Consider the following 25,501-nt stretch of genomic DNA (forward strand, 5'->3'; position numbering starts at 1 on the left):
ACTTAGAACATACTTTATATAAATCTTAGCTATTTCAACATTGAATATTTCCTAAGTTAACAGGACCAATCAAATGATGTTGTGTTAAAACACATTTAAATGGTTCTGCATGATATACACCAGATTCTTCCAAGGTTTATTGTGTGTCATGTGTCATTAATGTGACGTGGTAGAGTCACCTGAATGGATTCCTCCACATGATAAATAGTGGGGGTAATAAGGTGGAAGGGGCTTGGCTTTGATCAATAACAGTAAAACCCCAGGAGGAGGAACAATTGCACACGTCCTGGTTCTAAACCACTGGGAGCCACAAAGAACAGATTATCAACAAGAATCCATCTAGTACGAGGCCGAAGGACCTGAGTTTATACAAATAAAAACAACAGCACTTTATGATCACGGCTTTGAGCAGCACTGCTACCTTAGGAGCGAATATGAGCATTGCCCAGAACATGTAAACTGCTAAATCCCAAGCTTCTCATTGCTACAGCTTCACTCCTTGAAGTTCCAAAATAGTTCCAAAAAAGAAGTGTCTCCGAGCCATCTCACTGTGTTCCCTGCGATTCACCAGGGGATGGGGAGAGATACTGTACATGTGGAATAAAAGAGGGGGCTGCCGAGTCATAAATCTTCTCTCAGACTCAACGCAGGAAGTACATGAAGTCCCATTCTGGTGATAACTTCCTCAGTTGCTCCTCCCCCACACATCATCACCTTCCTATCTTTCTCTCTTTGTTCTCATTCTCATTACTCCTCTGTTATGTCAAGTCACATTCCATTTTCTCTATGCCTAATGACATCTCAATGTCACGTATCCATTCATCTGTCTCAGCCTGCACTGTATGCCCTTTTATGTGCACAAATCACACACTTCCCTGTGACAGCTGAACTGAACTTTAAAATATAAGAATTAAATGAGCACACTGACTCCATCCTGCTGCTACATGAATTTATTTTACTCTTGAACTTAGCCTTATGAGCACACTGCACACCATTATGGTTGATGTGATGATAAATTGGTCAAACTGACGTTGGTAATTTCTCAAGCACCACTTACTGTTTGTTAAGAACTGCAGAAGGAAAAGTGGCATTAAAGCTGGTTTGGAGGAAATATCAAATTGCTACTTGACTGCTTTTTATTTGTAAATGCTCCTTTGCTCCTAGTATTTCTTTTCCATGTTCTTGTGTCTCTGCTTTTTCTTGGTCGGTGTTTTTTTTTTTTTCGAAGACTCTTTGCTTCTACTTTATATCTCCCTCAAGCCCTTAGGGCTATTTCTTTAACTGCAGTTTTAGAGCAACTGATTATACCACACTCCTCTTCACCATTGCTCTTTCCCTGTCTGCACTCCGTCTACACACACATACACACCCATACATACATTCATCTCTCTTTGCCTACCTCCCACTGCTACCCTACTGTACTTGCATTTGCAGCATTGGACACGGAGCCATGTGCTAGATGTGCATGTGCAAATAGGCATAAATAAACATATACACTCTTATAAAAGACAAATCCTGAGACAAGAGGTCCAATTTCTGGGTGAAAGTGAGATGAATGGAGCATTCAAGAGAGAGGGAATGTATGTTTACATCCTTTCCATCACTTCTCTCAACCACTCTGCCCCTCCCTCTCTCTTCTGTGTTCCCCCGTCTCTCTCACACATGCACACGCACACACACTTACACACACGCACACACACACGCGCGCACACACATACATGCACAGACAGACCCCCACTCACACTGTAGTAGATAGAGAGCGGTGAAGAGCAGAAGGAGCTGGATGGCAGGAGAGAACCAGGGAGGCTGCTGTTGATTGAACAAAGCCAGGAAACGAGTGTGCAGTCCTGGGAAAAAGAGCTGCTGTGAAATGCCTCGGAGTGAGTCTGCCAGCTACTCCTGCAGAAACCTTAAGGTAAGCCTTGTGTAGTGCTGATCAAGAAAAAAACAGAGGAAGAGACAGAGAGAGGAAGGCAAAAGAGAAGTGGTTTTAAAGCTGCCGATGCATGATACGACCGTGCCACCACATCCAAGCTTCCTCATCTCAGTTTGTATGTAGATAGCATTGCATGCTGTGATTGTATTATGTGTTTGAAAGAGCAGCTACAAATCCCATCTAGAGTGCCTAATAAAAAGAGTGCGTATTACTTGAAAACTATCATGGTCAGATAGCTACAAACACAAGGGCATATAGCAAGGGAAGACAATGTATGACACTTCAAGAGCATGAGCAGGAAAAGGAAAGTGTTGATGGGAAAAACATTATCCTCCTTCATCGGCTACAGCCTTTATCATCACATCTTGCCTCATTCATCATATGTCACTGCAGAGAAATGTACCGTAGATCATCACCATGCATTACCTTCTTCCCGTGGCAGGGTAATCAAAAAGGCAATGGATTAATGTGACGCAAGTAGAGAAAAGCCTGTCAGCGCCCTACTGTTTGTGCATACTCGTGTGCCATTCTGTAGTTTTCTCAGTGCAATGCAGGAGTTTCACAAGTGCAGCAGCAGCAATGGCCAGAGCAGGATCAGGAGCAGCAGCAAACCTGGAGTGAATATGTATCAGTCTGTGTCATTGTAATCCCATGTGTGTGTGGAGGAGTGGGCTTTGAACTAACACACACCAAAGCATGTTTCAGCTCCTTACACATTCTTAAACATTCAGTAACAGTGGATACAAAAATAAAGTGACAGATGCCGGATAGTGATGATCACTACACTATAGGCCACCCCAAAAGAGCAAACCATATATTTTCATTCTTTCTCTTGACAAAATCTCTGTAAGGCTGAGGATTAAGGCTGCTGGCTTTAATCTCTCAAGTACGCTAATATTTCTTCCTCACTGTAGTTCCAGTTTAGCGCAGTCTGCAGGAAAGAGATCTCAAGAGTTGACGATGCAAAACTTTGATGACAATGCAGTGAGCTTAGCAGCCACATTAATAGAGCACAGTTTTCCCAAAGCTTCTGCTTGGTATTGTCTCATCAGGGAGACAGCATCAAGGCAGTGTGTGAACTCAATCATCATTTTTAAAGAATATTTGTTCCGTAGCGCACTGAGGAGGGATAACTAAACCTGAGTCATCTCTGCTGATGGAAAGGGATGACAGAAGGATTCCTTAATAGCTTTGCCACAAAACCAATTTGCTGTATTTCAAGCCACTTTTATAACTGCGCTTTAATATACCATGACCCTGTTCGCAGCTTGTTGAAGTCTGGTTGGCTGTTTCAAAAAAAAATCCGGAAGTGCAAATGTTACGGTTTTTGATAGATGGCCTTATTGCAGCTACACCTCAGCATACCTTGCTCCTCTCCCGCTCAGTTATGATGGCCTGATCTGTATAACAAGTGAACAAAATAGTGCAAAGAGCACGAGTAATTCTCAGTAGGATCAGAAGAGACACTCAGAAGAGAAGACCCTGTGAATTATTAATTGGATCTGTTTATTTAGTCAAGACCTTGTGTCTCTTGGGAATGTGGACAGTGCTCTGTACTTTCAGCAAATACACATTCTCAAATGCCGCAGCAGCGCATTTGTGTCAAGAGCTAAGCCAGGCGTAAAGGTTTTTTAGTTTGTTTGTTTAAAGTATTAGTTGTTATTCTTTGTCTATCATTTAAAAGTCTTAGCCTTGCACTTTGTATACCATATATGATACAAGCCAAACTCTTGACATTTGCATGAAATGGATAGACAGCATACATTTGGTCTATTTATGGCTTCATAAGTCCATAACAAATGCAAATTCGAGCTTTAGTGTTCAATGTGCTTGAAAGTGTCAGATTAATGGTACCATCCACTCACTGGTTTGCCACTGACTTTACAGTGCATACATTTCTCCCACAGTCACACATGCAGTTGATACAGTGTACAGTCAGTACAGCAGCAAAAGTGTAAAGAAAAGCAAGTGAAAACATACATACACAGCCACGGTCTCAGATCATAGGTATAGGGGCAGAAAATAAAGTTTCCTGGCTTCTGTCTCGAGAAAACTATCAACAAATAAGTAAAAATAGCTGGTTTTGCCAGTTCACCTTGTGTTTGATGTCTGTCAGTGAGCTCATCTGCAACAATGATACCATTCAAGTGGTAGGTTGGAGGGAACTGATGTAAGACTGTAAGACTATATGAAGTGTAATAACATGCATGTCTACATTAACTGGCTCTCAGAGGATGTATCTATGTGTCTCTTAGACCACAAATGTCTCCAAGTTGAATTATTGCAAGTTGGGGCAACATTTGCAAACATTTCTCCAAAACATTTTTTTAGGAATGAAGGAAAACTTAACAGTGTAGCTAATGTGGGCTTTATTTTTTTAGTTATTCTTTGGACAACAACACAGGTCTAGAGCAGAGATGAAGACGCAGATCCAGGCTGCCGACTGACAGACAAAAATTTAGTGTCTGCATGAAGACTGATTAAAATATGAAAAAGATCAAAGTTAGCCTTCATGGAATATTCGTAGAACATTTTAAATGTCTCATCTGTACAGTATCTTTCTGTCAGCACCCTATTATGTTGTCTGTAATGGATGTTTTACATTGGCCTGCTTCTGACTTATCCAGTGGGGCTAATCCAGACTTTAATTAGTACTAAGAGTATCACTCCTACTATTCATGAGTAAATTTTTTTAATGAGGACTCCTTTGTTAAGCAAGCAGATCATGGCACAACTGCAGTGTTCAGCTGATAAGCCTTCGGAGCAGACCAAACTAGCTAATGTTATTGAGCTAGGTTCAGTTGTTTTGGTAAAATATTTAGTACACATGCTTATAAATACTTTAATACAAAAATCCCAGGGTTGTTGGTTTGATTTCTGGCTCGTCCTGTCATATGTTGATGTGTCCTAGTGCAAGATTCCCACACTTGCCAGTGTTTGTGTCTGAGTGTGAATGCAAATGGGTGCATGAGAAGCAGTGTAAAAGTGCTTTGGGTATCAATTAAATAAAAAAACGTTTAGTGAAGATCATTTACAATTTGATTTAAATAAAATAAATAAAGGCCATTTAGCTTCACACACAATTAAAATTCAAGAATAATCAGAGTATCATAAATATGTAAGAAGTAAACATATCTAGGCGTACCTTACACATGGAAAGAAGTTTTTGCAGGTTTAAAGTAAGATTTGAAGAAACATGAGCATCTATTCCCCAAGTGAAGCACATCTCCACTTTTTCAAGCACTTTTGGCAGCTCATTAGCACAGATGACAACGATAGGTCAATAAATCCTGAATGATTGCACATGTTTATTTTTGCTTCATGCATTTGTTTCATGCACATGTATTGCTGCACATTTTCTTCAACACCGACTTGTTTTACATTTAAGCAGCTAAGACTCATTCACATTTGCTGTCAGCAGTAGAGGTTTAAGCCCATCACTTAAGGATGCTTTGACAGAAACTGCACATAGCAGGGGGTGTGTTAGTCAGCTACTATTCCAAACAAGCTCTTGTGTGAATTTTTAACATGCAACTGTGGGATAATAATCTCATTTAATTCTGACTTGGTATGTGCTGACTATAGAGAAGGAGGCTCCTCAAAGGGACGAGCGTGGGGACACGATGATGCATGTCAGGAATTACAATCAAGACCGTTTGACCTTTTGCTCCTCTAGGATTTGCCATCCACTGCTTGGCTTTGCAGCCCCACCCTGCCCTGCTCATAATCTCCCATCCTCCCTTGTCCTCTACAGTGAGGTGAAGTAGGAGATTAATGAGCCACGACCATTACAGTAGGATCATGTTTGAGGCACAATAAAAAGATCAATTATGATCCATGAATCAATTAATTTGTAATAATATTACTTTTAATTGATACTGTACGTATTGCTGTTTGCATTTATTAATTGTCACTACATACCTTCTTTCCAATTAGTGTTTTGCTTAGGAATCAAACACAGAGCAGTGGCAAAGCAGATCTTGGTCCTAAAGCCATAAATCACAGTAAGAGCTTGACAGAAATGTCTGACACAGAGAAGAAGGCATTGGAGAACATGCCGACCCATCCAACCCCACAAATCTCATGTCTCTATTCATCACTTTTACATTTGAGGCCAGCTTGACTGAAAAGGGTGTATTGTAGCTTATTGCAGGTCATGGGTTTAGACACCACTTCCACTTCAGCAACATTTATAATATAATAATAATAACCTCAGTGGAGGAGAGAGGCAGACCTGAAAACATGCAGCAAACCAATAGGTATTGTATTGTTGGATTTAACAACTCTCCTTTCTATCAAGGATGTCTTTACAATGTACTGTAGTAGGGAGACTAAATGTAGAACAGTGAGAGGAAGGGACTGCCTGTTTGTATGTGCTCGTGTGTCTGAGAGAGAGACATATCATTAGCAAATTGTTTTTCAAGTGTGAATCGAACATGCAGTGCAGCAGTGTCAGTCCAGAGAAGGTCACCCATGAGAAGGACACAAGTGAAGACACTCAGCTCACTACGGGGCATAATGGAAAATGGAAGGGAGGGAGGAACGGTATGAACTTTGTGTGTGCTTTGTGTGTGTGTGTGACTTCTTGGTTTTGCTGGCCCTGGAGCCAAAGCTAGCTGGGGACATTTTTAGTCATTTGACCCGTCTGACCTCAAAGTGTCATAAGTGAGCAGAGATAAGGATGAAGCCATGTTATTTTGGGGCCAATCTTAGCCTGGGACATAATCGTGACAGGTCCAGTAACCATGACTCTTTGCTTTCACTCAGGGGAGAACTAAAGGAGAGTAGGGAATAGAAAGTTCTATCACTCCAATGGCTAAGGAACAGAGAGGGCAGGGCAGCTGAAAGAACTCTACCTGTGTGTATATCTATCTGATGTAGTTCAGTGAATAGAGCTGCTGTTTCAATATTGTTTAAAGCTCAACACTGCTGCAACTTTTCCTTTTCCCTTGTAAGTGTTTTTTCTTCTTTCACCTTTTTTTGTGCCTTTTTTCTGCCTCCTGCATCAGCATTGGATTTGATGAGCTGACAGAAAATTGTGCGTTGTGACCTCAAATACATGGATGAGTTCCCACTAATAAGTTGTATTATAAATGATACTGCTGAGTTTGCAACATCTTTCTGCCATTTGTAACCTTGTCAAGCTCAGCAGCAGAGAGGTACAACCTACTATAAAAGCAAACCTATGAAAACATAAGCACTAGAGCCTGAAATGCATATACAGTATGTTAGATGCATATAAAATACTGCTGATTTTTATTCTTTAGACATTAACAATTTGGAGATGCATACCTTGCACCTGAAACCTGCAACCTGCCACTTCCATATCTGCAAAGCGAGCACATCTCTACAAAGTTTAAGCAGGAAACAATATTCCTCCATGGAGTACAAAAGCCTAATTAATTACCCATGTATGAATGTAAATAAAAAGCAGTTTACGAAATTAAACCGTTTACAATTTTGTTGTAGTGAAAAATGTTATTCATGTTCATGTTATTCATTTTTTTTGCAGGGACGTTTATTAGAGATGTGATTAGAATTGATATAAAACCACATTTTGCTAAGTAAGTTCTCACTTTTAAGAACTACACAAAGAGCTGATAAAAAAGGTTTCTAAAGTTTTGAAAATGTAGAAAATTGAATCACGAAGCAGGTGCTATATACTTCAATGCAGGCCTAGGGGAAAATACCGAAGTTCATCACAGGTTCTAAGGGAGGAAAAGGTACATCCTGCTGTGCTCTGTAAAGATTTTTGTTCATCGCATGCAGCAACAGAAAATAAGAAAAACATATGTACTGTAGATATCCCTTAGGAAGCATTTTCCCTGGTTTAGTAATATACCGCATCTTTAAGCACAATAGATGAGTGCTCTTGTTATCAGGACACAAATACAATTCAGCCAAAGCATTCTGTCATTCTCTCTCTGCAACAAGATAAATGCTTGTTACCCTCTTAAAGCGCCAAGATAAAACACCCTAGCTGCTATCCATGTTCGAACACCTCTCATTTGGACTTGTTGAGTCCGCTGCTGCTGTGAACAGCCACCGCAATCACACCCTATCTGAAAATATACGCGTCTGCAGTTCACAAATCACCAGGGAGTCATGTTTAATTCATGAGAAAACCTAAAATGAGTCAGACCTTGCAACCCCTTTAATGTATTCAGTAAGGTTTTGTCGGAAGGTTTGTGTGTGTCCAACGCCTCTGCTATCTATCTGTCTGTCTGTCTGTCTGTCTGTCTGTCTGTCTTTCTTCCCCCTGTTCAAATGCCTGTCACGTCACTCTGCCCTTTGCTTTGGACCATCAATGTCAACACTACATTCCTGTGTGGATCTGATTTTTGACGTGGTCCTTTCACTTCTCTACTCTCGCCTTTGCTTGTGAGCAATCAAATAGAGTAAAGACACATGATGATGCGATGTCATATGTTGTCAAGGTCAGGAAAAAACAGAAAAAGCAATTTACTCGTTACTTTACTTTTTGCTTAGTTGGTTATAAGGTCCTATGCATAAGTTTTTCCTTCTTTAAATTAAAAGTAGTTGATTTTCAAATTACATCCAAGGGCTCTTTAAGTTAGAGATCCAAAGGTGTTGAAAGCTGGTTCTAAAATTAGGACTTTATCTGAGATTTCCTCAATACACTCACACCCACACTCCTAGAACTATAGCAGTGGCTGTAATTAAATCCCACATAATTCAGGACATGCTGTAGGTACTTCGTTTGTACTTCTCCTGTCACTTTAAAACTCACATCACAGATGTTTAAAAATATGGCATACAAGTTAAGAGCAGAGAAATACTCAAATACTAATTCACATCACATTAATTGAACACTGTCAGCACATCACAAAGTCCCTCCAGTGTTGCTAAAAACAACCCCAAGATGATGTAAGATTAAGATGTAACTTAGCAGCGGCAACTGGGTCATACGTGAAAACAAACCCTCATTTCTCTGTCCCCAGCTGATTAAGAAAGAAATCACTGCCCCTGATCTGAAAGATGATACTGTCGTGGCGGGCCTGTGTGTGAGCAGTGTGTTTACGACGGACGTTGTCTCTGTGCATTAATTTGCCTGCATGTGGGCACATGTAGCCAAAGCAACTGGTGATGCTGGTAATGACAAGGCTGCTCTTTGGGAAAATAATGCTGTTAAAAATGCTGCAGCTGTGCCTGTTTAATTGTACAGGCAAATTAGCCAACAGTGGACACTAGGTAATCTCCCATGTGATGTTAACAGACTATTCTTTACTTCATCTGCACCTGCATCATCCACATTCATTATTTGATATGTGTACACTTTGTACACACAACATGCAGCATGTACGTTTATTACACAGCTCTGTTCTCTAGTCATTAACTCAATGTTTTAAGTATTTTGTACCATATACAGTATGCTGAGTTTTAATACTGTTCAAATTGAACTCTAAATATTAATCAGCATTTTAATGTTTACAATATGTGTTGTTATGGTTTTGGTTCAAACATCCCTTTTAGGTGGTGTGTTGTAATTACACCAGGTGGCAAATACTGACTTATTAAAAATTACACAAATATATTAACCCTGGGGGAGGTACGTCGCACTATACATCAACTTAACATCATCAGTGTAGACATAACATATGTCCTTTTCAAAAAGAGTTTGTTTTAAATAGGTGAAAGGACTAATGAACAAAGTTTGTAAATGTGTGTAGGATGTGCTGTCCATTATTTTCTCTTTTTTAGTTTATCTTGGTGATCAATAATTGCAGGTTTCAATGCAAATGTTAGTGAAATCCATCAAACTGCAAATACAGGCCTGTTCATTAGTTTTAGTTGAACACTGAAGATCCGTGGGTTTAGGATAAAGAGGTAGACGAAAGTTCAGAACTGATGTTATAGATAATTTAATTTTACAGATGAGCAAAATGGGAACAGATAAATAAAATCTATTGCAAATCCTTTATTTACAGCTGGATTCAGCCTGTGTCTAACTGGCATCACCCAGCTGTTGGTTTTGATGCATTTCTCTGTAAATTTGCAGATAAAATGTCTCCATGCAATCTCCGAACTTATTTTGTTGTTGATGTCAGTGACTGTTATTTTTTGGGTCTTTGTTCACAGCTCTCACAATGCTTCTGATTTTAGCTGTTGTTGTTGTTGTTTTCCTCTGACAACCTGTTCTGTGTGTTTTGCTCACTGCAGAAATGGTTTTGTTCTTTTTCAGGACATTGCAAATTGTTGTATTGGCTATGTCCAATATTTTTGCAATGCCTTTGATTATTTTTTCCTCTTTTGTCAGATTCAATATGGCATGCTTTTCTCCCACAGACAACTCCCAGGTTTCATTTTGATTTATCCCCTTTTAACATCAAATACAATCTTCAGTGATAAAACCCAAGGCTAAAACTGAGAGCACTTTAGAACTTTTTATTGTTTGAAATATTGATCTCACAGTTACATCTTCCGGTACTTTTGCCAACAGAAAATCTTAATGACAATCTCATCTGACATCTGCTTTACAAGGTGTTTTACTCTGTATCATTTAACATTTAACACAGATGTATATACAATTAAATGATATGCTAAAATTGTTACCTTCCACTGATGCTACACTTGATGCTAAACCAAAAAAACATACATTGGCCTTGATGTTACAACACTTTGAAGAGGACTGTATGCATGTTTACAGTTTATCTATTTATTTTATGTACTTTCTTATAATCTACAGGTGTGGAGCTCCAGCTGAGAATGGCAGGAGATTCTCAAGTCCTAATGGACCACAACATGGAGATAGGAGTCACATCTGCACAGGTAATCTGCACCACAACTGCAGGTCAAACACTGATCCTTACTGTCTTCCACAACGGGGAAGAGAGCATTATACTGTACATGAGAGAGATGAATATGAGAGTAAGAGCAGGGGAAGAAAAACAGATGGAAAACATAAAAAAGATGGGAATGATTAACAGGGACAAAGCTACTGTGGTGTGTTGTGAGACAGAAAATCAGACAGATGGCTTTCAAGAATAGTGGGAATGAAGAGGATAAAAAGGTTGTTAGGCATACACTAGATATGCTGAATAATCCTTTATGGATTTAAAAAGCAGCACAGATCAAGCCATACAACGCATAACCAAACTGCACAGTATATACGAATCAGAATTACACAATACTGTACTTATGATAATTACTGTATACTGCAGTTCAGTTTACTTGGCAATGGAGATTGGGAAATAAAGGGAAGCACTGTACTCTGTCCCGGTAATGGGTGGTTGAACTGTACTAGTTATCTGTCATGTTCCTCAGTTGTTTGGAACTTATCTTGTCTAGCCAAGCGCAGCCAGAAAAACTCAATGGGAGAAAACACCCACCACTTACTACTGCCACACAAAGAACTAATGAATTTGTTTATGGACCATCACCTCCAGGGACCAAACTGACTACCAAAGATTGGGTGTCACCACTTGTGACGGCTTCATCTATCACGCCATTAGCCACAGCCCAAAGTGTGAAAATTAATGGGCTGATTTCGGCTGTCTTTCATCCCAACAGCAGTGTAGTAGTGATTAGCAACAGTCTAAAGACAAGTACCAGATCGACTAATCTTGTCAGTAATACGTTTAACTAAGGTTTGTGAGTCTCTCTCTCTGACTTCAAGTCAATCTGTTTTTTCTTATAGTTAAACTTTCTACTGACAATCTAGTCAGTTAGTGTAGTAGTTGCTTTTATGTATCTCCACCACCCACTATGAGCTCATTGCTAAACACACACTCATTTTATCACCTTTTTGGCAGTTTAAACAGACCATGTAATAGTAGAATTCATGGCAGAGCTGCTGTATTGGATTGCATTAGATGATAAAAGGTGTACCCAATGAAGCAGCCAGTGACTGCAAATATGCACATACAGCCAGATATATCCTTGAGCAGCCTGTAATAAATGAACCCACTGACATTTAGTGAATACTATGTCATCAAGCCACTAATTGCAGTGTGGCTCAATACGAATTGTCTTTCAATTCTTTGTCAACCTGTTCTTCAAACAGGGATCACTTTGAATCAATCTATAAACTCAATCCATCCAGGTCTGACTGAGTGTGGATACACACAGGATAGCATTAAAACAGAATCTGATATAATGAAACCACCTTGAATAAACCTGTCTGACAGATTGTGCAGGCTTTAAAATCGAAAGCACTGCAAGGAAATTCTATTGCCTTAGATTATGTCCTTCCCTGGCTGAAGTGTGGGAGTGATTGTCTTTGTCAGAGCAGAGGGGTAGTCAGCGTAGGCACAGTAGGATGTACCTTTCCCCGGTGATGTGAGCACAACTCTGGGGAGAGATGGATCGCAGGTGTCCGATTAGCAGTGATAGATTCAGAGGGCACATGAGATGTTTTCCTGTCTCAACACAATGCATTTCAGTTGGTAACTCAGGTAGTGTCAGTGTGATACCAACACACAATTGATCCTTTTAAAGTATGTCTCTCAAGGGGGTTGAATCATTTTAATAGTGTGTCTGTCCATTGAAAGGGCTAAGCAGCTGGACACACTGTATGCAGCCCCTGCAGCTATACATTGCCAAAACGTGAGGCATTCGTTTATTTTTCTAACCATATGTGCACCTAAACTGAGTCCTACATACATGTGATGATGACTCTTTATAGATAAGTGAAATGTTTGTCCAGGCAGTTGTGCCAGTTTTTTAAAAACTAAGGTTCTGTTGGAGAAGAATGGAAGATCAGTTCCTATCCGGGCCTGACATTGTCCCACAGGGTGGAAAGCAAGGGGGCACAGGGTAAAGAGAGAGAGGCAGGGCACAGCTGTGGAGCCAGATCGACTCACTGGAGTTGAGCCAACAAAGACAAAGACCTGGGCATCCTTGTGTTCTTGTTGTCTCCTTACTCTCTATTCCTCTTTGTCCTTTGCCAACCGTATACAGATACTGACAATGTCATTGAGGAACAGCACAGAGCACTGACTTATAACAGCTAATAATTTTATTAGCCTCTCCACCAGCAGAACAGAAAAAATTAAATCTGAATGATAAGGTTAGAACATAGTATCTATCTCAAATTTCACTACAAAACTACAACTTACCGCATTAGCTAGTGAAAAGTAAGCCCACCTGGAGTAAAAGCCTAATTGCTAAATGTGTGCTTTCTTACAGTCCAGCTATTTGACCTTGCCTTGTTCTTTTTTATTTTGCCTCTTCTTCATAGGTGAAGAAGCTTCCAAAACACTTGCGGGAGGCACAGATCTCCACAGAGCGAACCCACTTGATTTCCGACCCGGTAAAAAAACCACGTCAAAGATACGTACAGAAGGATGGCAAGTGCAATGTCCATCATGGAAATGTTCAAGAGACCTACCGTTATTTCAGTGACTTGTTCACTACGCTGGTGGACCTACGATGGCGCCTTAGTTTTTTCATTTTCACACTTGTTTATGTAGTCAACTGGCTTTTCTTTGGCTTTCTATGGTGGCTGATTGCACTCATCCGTGGCGATCTGGTGCATGCAGACGAGGAGGGCTGGACCCCTTGTGTAGAGAACCTCAACAGTTTTGTCTCAGCCTTCCTCTTCTCTATTGAAACAGAGACCACCATTGGGTATGGGTATCGTGTAATCACAGAAAAATGTCCTGAAGGTATCATACTGCTTTTGGTGCAGGCCATCTTGGGATCCATTGTCAATGCCATGATGGTGGGCTGCATGTTTGTCAAGATCTCACAGCCAAAGAACCGTGCCGAGACACTCATGTTTTCACATAATGCTGTCATATCAGTTCGAGACAACAAGATGTGCCTGATGTTTCGTGTGGGGGACCTGAGGAACTCTCACATTGTGGAGGCATCAATCAGAGCGAAGCTGATCCGCTCACAGCAGACCAAGGAGGGGGAGTTTATCCCACTCAACCAGACGGACATCAACATCGGCTTCGATACAGGAGACGACCGGTTGTTTCTGGTGTCCCCGCTTATCATCTCCCATGAGATCAATGAGAAGAGTCCATTCTGGGAGATGTCACTGACACAAATGGAGAAGGAGGAATTTGAGATCGTGGTCATCCTTGAGGGCATGGTGGAGGCTACAGGTACAAAGGGGGGGGGGGGGGGGGGGGTGGATTTGACAGCACATAGATAAAATATAGTAGATGAGAATCAGGAGTGCTAATTTGTAAGTAGTGTTTAAGGCAAAAAAAGGTAAATTGTAATGGATGGAGAGACATGGAGGTTAAAATGAACAGATAATCGAGTAAGAGAGGCGTACATAATATTAATCAATTTTAGGTCAAAGCTAGTGCACATTTTCATATTAATGAATACATATGTGATTGATATCATAAAAACTAAACCGCTGCCATTACAATTCTGTCTTCATCAGCAAATGACTTCCACACATTTCCAAGTATTTGTTATTTCAGCTGAGACAGACGATTCAAAGGTGATCAGGCTACAAGTGTCTGGTAAATGTTTCTCTGTACTCACAGCATCCCGCATTTTACTGTTGTTAAACCATGGTTATATCTTTGATATTGTTTTGTTCTAAATGAATGAAGTGTAGCTACCCACACCACTGCTCTGTGTACTTGTTAAAGGTCAAGGAGCCCTGAACAGTGCTCTATGCTGGTTATTTGCATGAGGCAGTTGTCACAAGGTGTTTGTTTGTTTCCTCATTGTTAATTCACAGCAATGGGGGAAAAAGAAAAATCTTCATCTCAACAATCAATATGAGATAAAAGTACATTATGTTTGGATGCTGGGACATTTAGAAACACTCGATTAAAAAATGTCTAACAAGGAAAAATGGCATTGTTAGCTGTTAATTTTATTTGACATAATTAGTTTTCTGTATATTGGCTAAATCAGGTATTATTTAAAAATGTTTATTTGCTTTCGTTTAAATACAACCAATATCCAAATTGACCTTATTAGAAATCATTTGCTTTAGTACTTGTGACATGTTTGGATTTACTTGAGGAACTACTTTTTAAAAAGCAAACAAACAAACCACCAAGCTCCCTAATGTAAGCAGACATGTCTTTGCATGAATCCAAACATTTCATCTCTAATTCAATTTTGTTTTTTGTTTTTTTAATTCATCATGCTTCCTGGTCATACAGCTGTAAGCTTAATGTTTAAAACTGTACAGTTTGAGACAGGAAATATAAGTAAAAGGACTGTAAATAATGCATAGCGACTATTAACTTAAAAGTGCAATTTGGTTTTGTGTTGCTCAGTTTAATATACTCACCACTAAAACTGACCACTGTTTGTCTAACCTCTCAAGATTGTTAAGAATTTTTGAACAGTATATGGAAAATGTAAAAACTGCAAAATGTGCCAAATTAACAACTAAACCAAATTCCCTGTCATCACAGCTGTCTACAGTTAGCTGAGGGATCACGAGAATAGTGATGTTTATGTACTTTCCCTGCATGTTGTCCCATATATTTCAACCATAAAGCCACCAACTGAAACTATAACACTTGGATTATGCTGCAATTTATTGTAACGTTTCTGGGACCTCTTTTGTTGTGCCGGAAGCCCAGTCATGTGTGTCAGTGTTGCCGACAACAAACTAAGTTTTTATTTCTTTTATTGTCTGTGATTTTTATTTATGTATAAAATATGCTTTATCCAATTTCTCAGAATTCATACAGCATTTGGCATCAGTTTTGTTGTTACATGCACAATAGTGTCTGTAGTCTGTAGTTTGTTTGCAAATTTCTGAGAAAATCCGGAAAAACAGAGAGAAGCAGCAATGGGCATATTTTTCAGGCAACAATCAAACTGCTGATAATCTGTTGTCAAATGTTAGCTTTTCATTGCAATTTAAGGTGTTGACCTTTCTCTTGCTCTGTGGCAGGGATATCACAATATAACATGTTTTTTCCCTATTTTCTTACATTCTCTGCTGCCCAGGTCTTAAAGTTGTCCAAGCATTTTTATTTCTATTTTTATACTCTAGTTTATTAGTGCTTCTGTTTTTGGACGGCAAATCGTTTCTCAAATGTTTCCATGCTATGCTACAATATAACATATATCCTCTAACCTTGCTATTGGCTTGTCACAAACAAAGATGGCTCCTTTACTGAATAGTTTACAGATAAAACACTTTATGTTTCACATTTATGATGGCCTATTTTTTATTTACCCAGTAAGGCAGCATGCATCATAGCGGGATCCTGAAACTATTATTAAAGCCATATTAAAGTTAGTAGCGCTCCCAGTAGAAATCAAAATCTTGTGAGAAGTGGTAGGTAGAATAACTCAGGTGGACTACACCTTATGTCAACATTGTAATTTGAAAGAGATCAGTAAGTGCAAAGTATTGTTAGGGGAGAGTGTATTGTGAATGTGGCTGAGAAGTATGTTAGAGTGGTGCAGGATGTGGTGAGGTCTACAGAGGAGTTCAAGGTGGAGGTGGGTCTGCATCAAGCATAAGCTCTGAGCTCCTTCTATTTTGCTCTGGTGATGGACAGGCTGACAGCAGAGGTTAGACAGGAATCTCCGTGGACTATGATGTTTGCAGAAAGGTAGAGGTCTGCTCTGGAAAACAGAGGAATGAAGCTTAGCCGCAGTAAGACAGAATACATGTGTGAATGAGAGGGACCAAGTTGGAACTGTGAGGTTACAGGGAGCAGAGGTGATGAAGGTGCAGGACTTCAAGTATTTAGGGTCAACGGTTCAGAACAACGGAGAGTGTGGAAAAGAGTTGAAGGGGCGAGTGCAGGCAGGTTGGAACGGGTGGAGAAAAGTGTCAGGTGTGTTGTGTGATAAAAGAGTATCAGCGAGAATGAAAGGAAAGATTTTTAAGACGGAGCTGAGACCAGCGATGTTGTTCAGCATAGAGACAGTGGCACTGAAGAAAAGACAAGAGGCAGAGCTGAAGGTAGCAGAGCTTAAGATGTTGCGGTTCTCTTTGGGAGTGACGATGATGGACAGGATCAGGAATGAGGACGTCAGAGGGACAGCTCATGTTAGATGTTTTGGAGATAAAGAGAGAGGCCAGATTTAGGTGGTTTGGACATGTACAGATGAGAGATCGTGAATATATCGGTAGAAGGATGCTGAGGTTGGAGCTGACAGCCAGGAGGTCTAGAGGAAGACCAAAGCGGAGATTTATGGATGTAGGGAGAGAGGACATGAAGTTAGTGGGTGTAAAAGAAGAGGATACAGAGGACACGGTTAGATGGAGGCACATGATTCGCTGTGGTGACCCCTGAAAGGGAACAGCCGAAAGGAAAAGAAGAAACTATAACATTAAAGGTTAAGTTTAGTTTCTTTGAACAAGCTGTATATTTCCTTAATGTTGGTATAGTACGGAAGCTGAGAAAGGTTATATTATTTGTGCCGTTATCTTGTGATAAAGGCATATTTATTTCATTATCTCGGGATAACAACTTTGTTTTCTCGTGGTAACGTGGTAATTTTTCTTATTTTCTCGAGATGAAAAATACAAATGACTGTCCCAGCTTCCATAGGTCAAATCTGACATCTTATATTTAAAAGTTTGTATCATTAATTGTGATTTTCTTTGGTTCAACAGCGTTCTGCATGTTCTGCATGACACATTAATTCTGTTTCACCATTTTCTCCTCTCCTGAGCTGCAGTGGAGTGATTTGATCTACCAGTTCTTTACTTGCGTTTAATTTTGTTGTCTGCTACATTTCACTTGAAAAGTGTTCTGGCTGCTCTGATTGTTTTGGTGATGCTTGGTTGTACAGTATGAACAGTTTTATTATGTTAAAAACACCAACTATAGCTTTCTTATGCAAGAAGAATCAACATTATGCCTTTCAAGAACCATAGGATAGGACCATGGCTGCTGTAAAAAGCCATAGTTACCGTGAAAAGAGTAAATATAAACATCTTTAAGTAGGCAACTGATTTTCTGAGACCGCTTGCTTGTTTTAATCTGTAAAGCTGTGAAGCACATAAACACATCTGAATACAAGTTTATCAGATAGACATGACAAACTGTAGTGTTTGTGTGATCTTAACATTCAAGGCTATAAAGGTTTTTCCTGTGACATCATCTATTTCATTGTGTTTTCCTGTTCCATAGGGTCAGTGGTTCTGACAGTATGATGTCTGTTGATGTTTGTGTGGTTTTCTGGATCGTATGTAAAAAAGAGGAGACATTTGTGTATGTGTGAGCACTGGCATGCAATTTCTGGCTTTTTTCGAACTTATCCTGCTCAACTCATAACCATCTACAGTTACTTTAGAAAGAAGAGAAGGTAGTAAAAGATTGTTTTGTTGTTGACTGTCAAAACAATATATAATATATCATCGAGTGGTCTTAAATCTGGCAAAGCTGTCAGATTGTATTTCAGAATCTCTGTAACCATTCAAGGTGGGAAAATATATGGGCCATCTCATACAGCATACAGATTTAAATTTATTTTTGCACTCTTATGGACTTTAACTGCATCAGCCAAACTCAAACAAATTTAAGATCAACGCATCAAACAACATGTCAAAGCCCTTATTCGACACTATGGAAACCCTTTCTATTATGAGCTGAAAAATGCTGTATTGATAATCTTGTTACAGAAATACAGAAACAAACCTGTCACAAGTTAAATGCAGAAACTAAGCCACTAATGCAGAGGTCAAAGCTGAAGAAAAGAAGCATAAGCTCTTCTTCTCACTGTGACATAAGGCACCATATCAATTTAGCATCTACATCTATTTTAGAGCACATTCGGTTGTGTTATGGGCAATGTTATGGATAACTGCATAAGTATAAGTGAAACAGCATCTTACATAACTGAACAGCTGGGTGAGAGAGTCGGATGCAGTTTAAAGCGATACCCTATCCAAAATGTGCCTTTTGAGTACCACACACTCCCCCTCCTGTAGTTAGATGGCTGACAGATAGCTAATGGCTCGCTTAGCCCGTGGACACTTTTTAAGGTTGAGTGTTTGAGTTAAACGTGAAACACCTGCATGGGAGTATGTAGGGCTGGATGCTAGCTCTGTATTTGGCTCCATTTCTTCATAGATTTTCTCTTCAAATCAAAAATTGATTTGTTGGAATATATCAATATTCAGCACACGATTTTTCAAATCATATGTTGAATCATATGGTGTGTACAGTATGATAAGGATGAATACACCAGAGAGAACAGCTTACTTGCACTGTTTCCACTAAACCTGTGATTTTGTGTAATATGTCAAAATGTGCATCTCAGACTACCAATGCAGTTAATATTAATAATTAAATAAAGCTGTATGTTCTGCATTTTCAGTACAGTACAATTAAGAAGGGCTTTTCAATCTTCACTGAACTTGCCAAATGTGTTCTTTTCTTCTTACTGGCATCACACATCTCATTGGCATATGTACCAGCTCTTACAAAAACAAACAAAAAACTTATATCACTGGGATTTCCAGGCTCACTGGTTTCACACACTAAAGTTTTAAAGAAGGCACTGTATTGTACTGTACTGTAATTTCCTTTACATGTGTATTTCCTGTATAATCATTAATGATGCCGTCTCTCTTTACTTTTCTCCATTACTGTGTGTCTTTTGTCTGTCCACTTTGATTGGGTGTTTGCCTGCATCTGTGTGTGTGTGTCTTTGTTTGCATGTGGACTTTCTTTAACCGTGACAGGGATGACATGTCAAGCACGGAGTTCCTATCTGGACACAGAGGTACTGTGGGGTTACCGCTTTACACCGGTTCTCTCTCTGGAGAAGGGCTTCTATGAGGTGGACTACAACAACTTCCACGATGTCTATGAGACCAACACACCCACGTGCAGCGCCAAGGAGCTTGCTGCTAAGCTTCGAGAGGAAGCACTTTTGCCTCAGCTTTCGCTTCTCAGTCCTGAGCTTAAAATGCATACATTTGACCCCATAAACCGCCTTTCCAAACAGGGCCCACTAAGTCCGGAGGAGGACACGGAGGAGAGAGATTCAGGGGGTGACAGGGGAGAGACTAATGGCCCAGCTGCTGCTTTAGAGGAGCCACCCCTTGCTGATGGACTGCCAGAGTGATTGGAAACATCAGCTAAAAACCCAATAAAGTCTGGACAAGAGGACAGGACAATATAATGCTTAATTTAGTAACTGGCCAGCTTTTTCCATTACAATGCTTTGGGACACAAGACTTTTGTCTCCAGTACCCAACACATGCAATACTTCTCTAGTAGATTGTCAATCTATAGTATAGATTGGTTTTGTAGACACAAGTACACACACACGTGCAGTATGTGTGTGTATATATATATATATATATATATATATATATATGTATGAATATATATATGTATAAAGATAGATAGATAGATCGATAGATACACACTTTAAAGGTTGGTGGTTCAGATTATCTTTTTATAATCATAACAACCACTTACTACTGTAACAGCTTGAGCTCTATAATGTAAACTTGAGCTCAAGCTGGTAGCCATTACTGAGTACCATGGGCTTATTATGGATACTCTAATTTTCTCATTTTTGAGTGTGTTGAACGACCTTCATTTACTGGATGCAGAGTATTAGTTTCATAATTCAGCTAATGTGTTTGGCAGCAGCTATTAGGTTGTAATAAAACCTTTTTATTGATTTTTGTGTGTGAATGTGTATGTGTGTGTGTGTAGGTGTGTGGGGGAGATTCTTTCCTCATTCCTTTCCCATGCTGTCAATCATACTATTATTGTTTGTGTCTGACTGTCTTGCTAGCACACAAGGGGTTTTGACCCAGAAGGGGCTAGATGGTACCTCATTTTATATTTATTTTCGAATTTTGATTACGTACGTTATAAGTTCTACATGCTACTGCTGGTTTACTTTGAAAACATTTTGCCTGCCACAATTGAATTTCCCTTCCCCCTGCAGCAACTAAAAAAATCTTTCCAAGCCCTTTTCTTGGTACACAAAGCACAATTTCCCATGAGGGGACTCCACACTGACCTGACCACCCACCTAGCTGCTGCTACTAGATGATGCGTGTCAATCCTGAGTAAAAGTGGTATTCAAATGTAGATTGAAATATTCAAGCTCAACTGCTATTTGAAGTTTTATTGATTTTTTTTTGTATATTTTACATGCTCCACAAGCAAAATGAAATTCTCTATAGATCTTTTTTTGTTCCAATATTTCACAGATATTTATCCTTGATATTTGATGCACGAAAAGCTTTGGTAAATTCATGATGGGAGCAGATTTCCATCTAATATCATGCATCACCTACTGAAACAATTTCCTTTTTTGTAACTCTTTACTGTGAACTCCACCTTTAGTTTTCACAGTATGATTTCAGCTCTTGTTTGTCCACGTGCTTGTTTCCATCTTGGCCCTTTTTTTTTCTGTCTTTTTTTTTGTGTGAATAGTGTTTTGGAATCTGTCACCTGACCTGTAAAGGCCAAAGCACACGGTATTGTTTGACTTGTCTTTCAAAGGTCACATGTCAGAGTTTGCATGCCCTCTGTTGCTGAGGATGTTTAATACAATGCAAATTACAGGGTGTTTTCTAGGCTTGGAAATCAGATACTGTACATCTAAAAAGTGTAAACAAAAAAAATTTCCCACTGCGGTTTAATGTCAACGGCTCCACTTTTATTCTTTACAGATGCTTGTCCAACCTGCATTTATTTCCGATGTGTCATCATAGCATCTTATTATGTGGTCAATTTGCTAAGACTTGTCATTGGAGAAAAATCATCTTTCATTGCCGGAATATCATCTCTTTTCTGTGTGTTCTAATGGGAATAAACAATATGGCCAAAAGAACAACATGCTCCTGTTAGATAATGTGTGCATGCATGAGCGCGTGTATGTGGGAGTGTGTAGTCATTTAGCACATATCTTTGTAACCAAGGATTGGAAACTACTTTACTTTAGCATTTTGGATGCTGCATTATCAGCTGTGTGGTGAAGAAAACATGCAGTCGCAGGTAAAACTACGCAAGCATCCTGAAAACTGGATTGGTTGTGCATCAAATTATGAAGGCAAAACTAATTATGAAAGAAAAACAGAGTAGCCTTGATCTAAAGCTTGAGGGCAAAGCTGCTTAATGCACAAAGGATAACATAAAGAACTTCAGCCGCATTCAAAATCTGAATTTAAATATATATATTGCAAAGGAGCAATGGCTGGAGCCCCTCCATGTAACTAAACTGTTTCCAAGTCAATAAGTTAACCAATAGTTTCCCTGAGTCAGCTTTGTGTATAACCACAGACATGCACAAACACAATCACATGAAACAGCTGGCTGACTAATTAAAACGGCCACCATAGCTATTAACTAGAGACAGAGAAAATACTGCAGGAGGCACGGGGGTAATCACATTTGTCCAGTGTCTCACAGTACAACCGATCAGAAAATTAAATAAAATTTTACATTTAGTGGCCAGTGTGTCATAGAAATCCACTGAATCACAGCAATGTGCTGTCACGGCTATTCTTGTCCAAGCTATTAAATTTGGAAGCTGGATCGTCAGCAAGCTGACAGCCCCTGATTCAAATCTGAATAATGTACGATGATGAATATAATGCATCCATTGAATAGTTCATTGAAATAGGTACCCAAGGCAGGTGCATGTGGGTGTATCTGTGTGGTGTGTGTGTGTGTTTGTGTGTGAGAGAGAGCGAGAGAGACAAACCCAGCAGCACATGTGCACACAGTGAAACCAACAGACATGCAACAATTTTATTTATTTACACTTTTTTGAGTTAGACCCTCCTTACAGTGAGTAAATTATGAAAGGGAGACAATAAAGAAAATTAAAATTCCTAAAGCTGGTAAATGGCACCACATCAACAGACTAACTAGCTATTGACTGTCTCTTCTCATGGCTGGCTAATACTCTCCCCTTATGCTTTAAATAATGCATGCATCACTTAGGCCATTACCAACTGTGTAATCAGAAAAAAACACCCTGCATAAGACAGAAAATTAAAATCACAGAACTAATGCAAATGGAGGCAGCTTTTCTTTCCTCACATTCTGGCCTCATCTGTCTCCGACTGTTCATGTTTTGCTTTTACAAACTATACAATCAAAAAACTCCACACACTGACGCACGCAGATCCAATGAAGGATGAAGTGTGTTATTTTCCACTGAACAAGGACTTTCCCTGGATTGCCTGGTAATGACTTTGTTCTACCATCCAGACCATCACCCAAAGATAAAAAAAGAAACCCCATTGTCCCCTCCTTAGTAACTGTGACTCTCTGCTGCAATTATGCCTTATTAAGCACCTAAATCTTCTCTTACATGGAATTTTAATGATTCCCCTGTCTTCATTCCTATGCAGGTTATGTATGTCATTTGTTTTATTTGCTTTTTGAAGCTTGACGCTTTTGAAGTTCACCTCACCTCTTGTAAATTATTGGCCCATATACTGCAGGCTTCTTCATGTGCAGCTTTTTCGTAAAACCATCAAACCCTTGCAGTTTGCTGGAGAATTTCAGTCTACACTGTGAGTCTTTAGATTCCCACTGTAATTGTATTACAAACCCTTACGTAACACAGCTAAAAATACAGAGCCAGTGAACCAAAAAGCTCTGAGGTGATGTGTTTCAGTCTTTTGTATACATTAGTCCTGTCTAATCTGTCTAATCGCAATCGCAATGTCAGCCAGAATATATAACCGCAAAAAGCCATGAATTAGTAAAACAAAATATGTATGTTATGTACGTGAATGTGACAGTCTATTCTTTGTTTGTGTGACGCTAAAAGAGATGAGCAGATGAGCAGAGGAGCATCTGGCGTTTGTGGTCACATGACTTTCTGTGTGCAGTCACATGACTTTCCAATGTGCAGTGCAGTGTTGCCAATGTAGTGACACTGTCACTATGGTGACTGTTCAGACCAGCAACATTGTGTCAAAATAGGCTATTTGCAAAACTGGCGACTTTTTTGCCAGATATCTACTTTTCTTGAGGAAAACTACCACTACTAGTTGTCAGTAAATTTTCTCCCTCCTTGACCTGGTGTTCAGCGTGGGGTGGGGGGGATCGCAGCAGCTTGTTCCGCTGACCAATCAGCAGCCAGAAAGAATCGTGAAATGGTTTCTCAAAATACAGTTTAGTAGCACGAATTAATTCCTACATTTTGATTCTGTTATTGATACTTCAGTAAGGTGCTGTTGGAATGAGTTATAAAATCTGTAAACTTGTTGGAATTTTTCTTACTCCTGGATCATTTGTCGTAAATCTAATGGCTTTGCAGGTTTTTGGTTGAAAGTCTGAAATCAGCTCTAAATTGAACAGAATGTCAATGATTTATTTCACAACATAACATTTAGTAACTACCCCATGCACTCACTCCATCTTTCTATGTTTGTCTTAAAAAGGCAGCAACTAACAAGTGGATAAATTAGGCTATACAGTGGTTGTCAGTAACATTAAACATCATCGGGCTGAAAGCAGAGAATCATGTACTCAGTAGTCCACTTTTACTGCTTCGTTGAGATAATAACTCAATGACTATACAAAGAGTCTTTGGTAAAAGAGGTGACTGCAAAAAATCCAAGAAAAATTGGAAGTTCAGTGGTAGTGACATTGGATTTATGAGACTGTAGTTTGTCTACAGCCTTTACAGTTGGCAAATGTATTTAAGATAAAAAAAACAGTGGTCTGTGAAAATGATCTTGCTAAACTAAACACAATTTTGATTGTTTTTTTTATCATGAAACTAAAGGTAGAACCGTGATGCCACAGACTTTCCGCCCCACTGATTTGTGCTCAGGACATTGTAAAGATCTAAAAATGAAACTCATATAAAATCTCAGAGTAAAGGTTCTCCACAGTAATTACAGATTTTAAATACAGAGACTTTAGCCTTTCTTAAAGGTTAAAGCCAGTTATCTTATTCTCAATACATGTTATTATAAGATTTTTTCCCACTATCCAATATTTTTCTGGACCCCAAGGCCTGATTGAGTGTATATACAAATTATCCTACTAAAAATTTGGGTTATGTGTATATCAAGAAGATAGTTCAACTTATTCATCTGTGCTATACCACTCGATTGTTGCTTAAAAACTATGAAAAACACAGTATTGCACTTGATGACTGAATTATGGAAAATATGAGCAGGGTAGTTTATCTAAAAACAGCCTCGCAGACTAATAATGGCAATTTCACAATCTCTAAGTGCAGTTTCTGTAAGGCAAAGGTCACTGCACACGCTTGGACACACGTTCTTGGCTCTTTTCACCGCCTTAACTAGCTTGTTGTGCTACATGGTGTTGTGTTATCATATAAGTATAAATGTAATTGATTACATCATGAGAAATATTCTTTCCAAAGATTGTGAAAGTCATTGCTGGTATTGATCTACAGAGCTGTTTCTAAATACAGTTCCTTTGTTTATTACAATTAAGAAATGCATCACTTACTGCAACTGTCTGTTTAATCGATGTGTTTTAATTAGTTATTTGACTAGTTTTTTGACAATAGAGCACTGTGGGATTTGCTGACAGCATTAGTAGTTTAGAAGATCCCCATCTTATAACCTAAATAAGTTAAATTAGGACTTACTGTCTCACTGGCTATACTGTACATATCACAGACAGTTGCTAAAAGGAAAAAAATGAGAACAGACAGTTTCAAAGAAAG

At 39.2% G+C, this 25,501-nt stretch overlaps 1 protein-coding gene across 1 annotated transcript; it reads left to right on the top strand.

The window, feature by feature from the left end:
• Positions 1–1,517: 1,517 nt before the first annotated feature.
• kcnj5 (potassium inwardly rectifying channel subfamily J member 5) lies at positions 1,518–20,156 on the top strand. The gene is made up of 4 exons (XM_067506764.1): positions 1,518–1,915; positions 10,644–10,726; positions 13,137–14,010; positions 19,545–20,156. Exons 2-4 carry the CDS (start codon positions 10,664–10,666, stop codon positions 19,928–19,930), a joined length of 1,323 nt encoding a protein of 440 aa, XP_067362865.1. The 5' UTR covers positions 1,518–1,915; positions 10,644–10,663; the 3' UTR covers positions 19,931–20,156.
• The last annotated feature ends 5,345 nt before the right edge of the window (positions 20,157–25,501 follow it).

The sequence above is a fragment of the Channa argus genome, chromosome 6 (assembly GCF_033026475.1).
Source record: "Channa argus isolate prfri chromosome 6, Channa argus male v1.0, whole genome shotgun sequence".
In the NCBI taxonomy this organism is placed as follows: Eukaryota; Metazoa; Chordata; class Actinopteri; order Anabantiformes; family Channidae; genus Channa; species Channa argus.